The 4,054-nt window shown below is 49.1% G+C and overlaps 1 protein-coding gene across 2 annotated transcripts in view; it reads left to right on the top strand.

The window, feature by feature from the left end:
• RBFOX1 (RNA binding fox-1 homolog 1) overlaps positions 1-4,054 on the top strand; it is a 345,800-nt gene that overhangs the window by 284,118 nt on the left and 57,628 nt on the right. For both annotated transcript variants that reach the window (XM_006913843.1, XM_006913842.1), the window contains exon 9: positions 3,997-4,054. In XM_006913843.1, coding sequence (XP_006913905.1) covers positions 3,997-4,054 — 58 coding nt within the window. The remainder of the gene's footprint in view (positions 1-3,996) is intronic.

The following is a 4,054-nucleotide window of genomic DNA, read 5'->3' as shown; positions in this document are numbered from 1 at the left end:
TTAAATCCTGACTTCATGCGGCCATAAAAGTGAATTTAAATGAATGGAGGGTTTGCAATAATACCAAGTCCAATACATTCATCCAAATCTTTTCCTTTTTGATTCATACATATTTCAAATCTGATTGCTATCTCTGCACCAATGCAGCAGCACCTAAAGGTATGGACGTAGAAATTATTTTTGTAAGGATCATAACCGAGACTCAGCTGTGGTGTTTGCGTACTGTTTGTCTTGCGGATACTGAAGAGACACTTTGTATAGAGAACAGCGTTCATGAAAGGTGGGAAATGGAAAGGAAGGGGCTCTATTCACCCAGAAGGAAAGAGACTAGCACTGGTTACCCACCAGGTGGCCAGGTGTGGTGTCAAGTACGTGAGGCTGCTCTGTGCCAGGGCAGCCTTGTACATCAGTGGGCAGAGCACATGGGCCATCCTGATGGAGCTTGCGTTCTGACAATAGCGACAGGTCTTCACTTCTGTGATCCCGGCCACTCGATCGCTAGTACAGCAGGCCCTTCGATAACATTATTTCGTTCAATGTTGTTTTGTTTTAACATCGATGAGATACCATGGGAACTTAACTGGTTTTGTTATGTGTCATTTTCCTCAAAGTCACGGAAGCTACGGAGGATGTAAGTCATGACTTCCTGTATACCAGGAAAGGTTCATGGTGGTCCCCTCCAAAAGGAGATTAAAAAATAAATAATGGTCTGAAAGGAGGAAGAAAGGGAGAGGGAAGAGTGGGGAGCCAGGATAAGAAGGAAGAAAGGATGACCAATAAGAAGGGAAAGTGGAAGAAAATGCCTATTAATCATGATGATTAACTAACTAGAGACAGGGAGACCCTTGCCAGTTCTAGACTGGCCACAGAAAAGAGATAGCTGAGCAAATCCACATACTTTCTCCATGAAGCGCCTGGTCTAAAGCATGAACTATGGAATCATCATTATACCTGAGGGTACTTGGCCTCCCAGAAAGGCTACACATTAACCCAGGAGTTGATGTGTAGTCCTTCCCGTGTTCTTTTATCAGAATAAGAACCCCTCTAATCTGCCCCGTGTAGAGGACCCTAAAGAGCCTTAAGACCTATAAATACATCATCCTGCACTGGGAGGGACCTTTCTCTCTGCAGCAGAGGGGCTGCAAAATGGAATCCTGGCTCTGCACTTTGAGCAGCTTGTGTTCCCCCTTGCTCTCCTGCCGAACTTCTGTTTCACGTTACATCTCAACATCTAAATCCTCCAAGAATTATTGTAAAACCTGCTTGTCGCCGAGAGGGATCTTGTCTCGCTCACTCTGCGCTGTAGCCAGCGATAATGAATGGGTCAGCATAATTACCAGGTTTGCTCACACAGGCAGCCAGCTGCTCTGCCAGATTGCGAATTTTTCATTTTCTTTATTTCCAAATCCAGGGCGTTCCTATGAAAACTTAATATTTGAACTGTGGCAAGAAGGAGTTGGCGTCAAAGCCACACTCCCTCCTTGTCTCCCCAGTCCTGAAGCAAACATCTCCTATCTCATTACTTCTGGGCTTTTTAGGATATTAGGATTTACCCGCTTTCCCCATTAAGATCGACACCTCTCTGCAATTTCAAGCACCATTACTGGAAATAGGAGCCAGGAAATGCGGGGTGCTAGAGGCTGGCAAGCCAAGAGTCAAGTACAGCTGCATGATTTGTCTCGAACGGTAATTTTTTAAGAAGGTTACACACAGCCTATGGTCTTCTCAGACACAAATAGAAAGATAAAAATCATCCTGGCTTGATTCACCCATCCTAGCATTTCGCCCGCATCACTTCGGGGTTGAGGGATCTATTCCCACCCCTGCAGTTCCCCGAGGTGGTACGGAGTTGGGAGTGATTTCCAGGGGAAGTACCACTCGTGTCCGCTCTCTGCCCCCTGCCTCCCGCCATGCAGTTAAAAACAGACCCTCCAAGGACTGGGAGGAATGGGAAGAGATGGGGTGGACTGTTTCTTCTCCCGAATGTGATGATAAGATCAGGGAAAGCCCCTCGAGGCAGTTTGGATATTGAGTACGTAAAATTATAACGCCCTGGGAGAGGTTACGTGTTCCACAAAATGAGAGTTCCTGGGAGGGCGAAGTTTGGGTGTTTGGGGTGAACTGAATTAAAGAGCTTCCTTCTCTGTAAGGCCTTTCTGAGCCTTTATGTTTACATGATGCCGGAAGGGACTAGGGAGTCGCTGGGATGGCGTATAATGGTTGGTGGTTGTCCTTCCCAGCCTTGAATGCCATTACAAACACTGCGCGCATTCCCAGGAGGGATGGAGCAGGGAGAGAGGGCTGTCTGGAAAGGAAACCCATCTCGCCCTGGTTCATCTCACCTGTCCCCCTCTCTCTGGAATTCCTCAAAGCTCCGGCTAGGTAAGCAGGATGAGAGAAGAAAATGGGGCCAGAAGAGAAGGTTTGCTGGATAGTCCGTCCGTCCTGTGGCCTGACCACAGCCCACAGCTTCATTCGTTTGTTCTCATATCAAAGTCATCCATCCATTCATCCCGGTGCCCCATGTTGAAAACCTCCTGTAGATAAAATCGAGGGGGCTTCTGCTGTTGGGGAGGTAGGAGGAGACGCAAAGACGGGTAGAATATAGGGGGGAGGCCTCAAGGAGCTTGCAGTTTCATAGGAGAGAGAAAGCGTAACAAGTGACTGACTTTCCTCTTCTCAAAACCAATGCCCCTGAGTGTGTGTGTGTATGTCGGGGGGTGCTTCCCCAAACAAAGAGTTCCTGGAAAAGTGGAGTCTGGGTCTGCTGGGTTCACCCCATTAAAGCGCTTCCCTCGCCGCAGGACTTTCTGAGCCTTCGACGTAGGCCTCCAGGGACAGTGGCTCCCCCATGCGTTCTAGGAACGCACCCCCTCTGTGTACTGCGGTTGGCCAGCCCTGGCTGCTGAGCGGGGTGGGACAAGCATGCGCAGTGCGGTGGGAGGTTTCGGGTTCGCGCAAGTGCAAGGAGCCGGAAGGCAGAGGCGGTTTCCCAAAGGCCCCGCGGTTCAGGTTTGCACGCGGTGGGAAGAAGGACATCCCAGGCAGAAGCAACGGGGTTAATTATCAGGGGTTCCAGAGCATCAGGCTTAATTTCCCTCCTGACTCTCCACCAAGTTATCTCGCTCAGAGAATGTTCCCTCAACTCTGCCCACGGCCCGTCATCTTAAGAGTGAGTCCCTAGACCTCTCTGCCATTAAGGTGATCGTGTGTGTTTTAAAAGCTGCCTAAATGGTTAGGGGGCTGACGGGATGTGGGTAAGGATGTGTTTCTTGGGGCAGGAGGGGTTAGGTACACTCATGAGGCGTACACGTGTCTGTAGGTACGCTGTATCTCGATTTTAAAAGTTTTAACAAGCGGTATGTGCACATAAAGGAAAATGTGGGAAATAATTGAAAACGAGATGTGGAAAAGCTGTAGCAGACGACTGACACATAGTTCAGCCACAAAGATGGGTGTGAACACACTGACATACGTGTGTATACGTATGTACAATTATGTACACGCGCATATAAATATGCGTGTGTACACACATGCACAGACACATAGACATGCATGTACACATACTCGTGCATATTGTGTGCTTAGACACATAAACATAGATTACACACGACGTGTGTGCATATGTATGTGGATACATGGATGGATAGACAGATGTCGAGAACACATTGCATATACATATTGTAATCCGCCTTTTTTAAAAAACTGTGCAGTTAGCTTTTAAAGAATTCTTTGTCACTGTCATTTACCGCATTCTCTTGGGCACAGGGAGCACCCTCTTAAGCAGCTCATCCTCTCTGGAATCAGACCTAGTCCCCTGCCCTGCTGCCACCTTTAGACCCCTGACTCCTGGTAATTGGGGGAGGGAAACGGAGGAGCAGGTGTCTAGCCTTGGGCTTCAGGAAGAAGGGGCGGCATGGGGCAGGGATTCCCCACCTCCCGGTGGCCGGCCTGCGTCTGAAAGCCTTTGCCTTTCTCTGTCCTCTCGCCCCGCAGTGCCCGGCTTCCCGTATCCAGCAGCCACCGCGGCGGCCGCCTACCGAGGGGCGCACCT

This window comes from Pteropus alecto, unplaced genomic scaffold (assembly GCF_000325575.1).
Source record: "Pteropus alecto unplaced genomic scaffold, ASM32557v1 scaffold44, whole genome shotgun sequence".
NCBI classification, from domain to species: Eukaryota; Metazoa; Chordata; class Mammalia; order Chiroptera; family Pteropodidae; genus Pteropus; species Pteropus alecto.
This window is presented reverse-complemented; position numbering and strand designations above follow the sequence as displayed.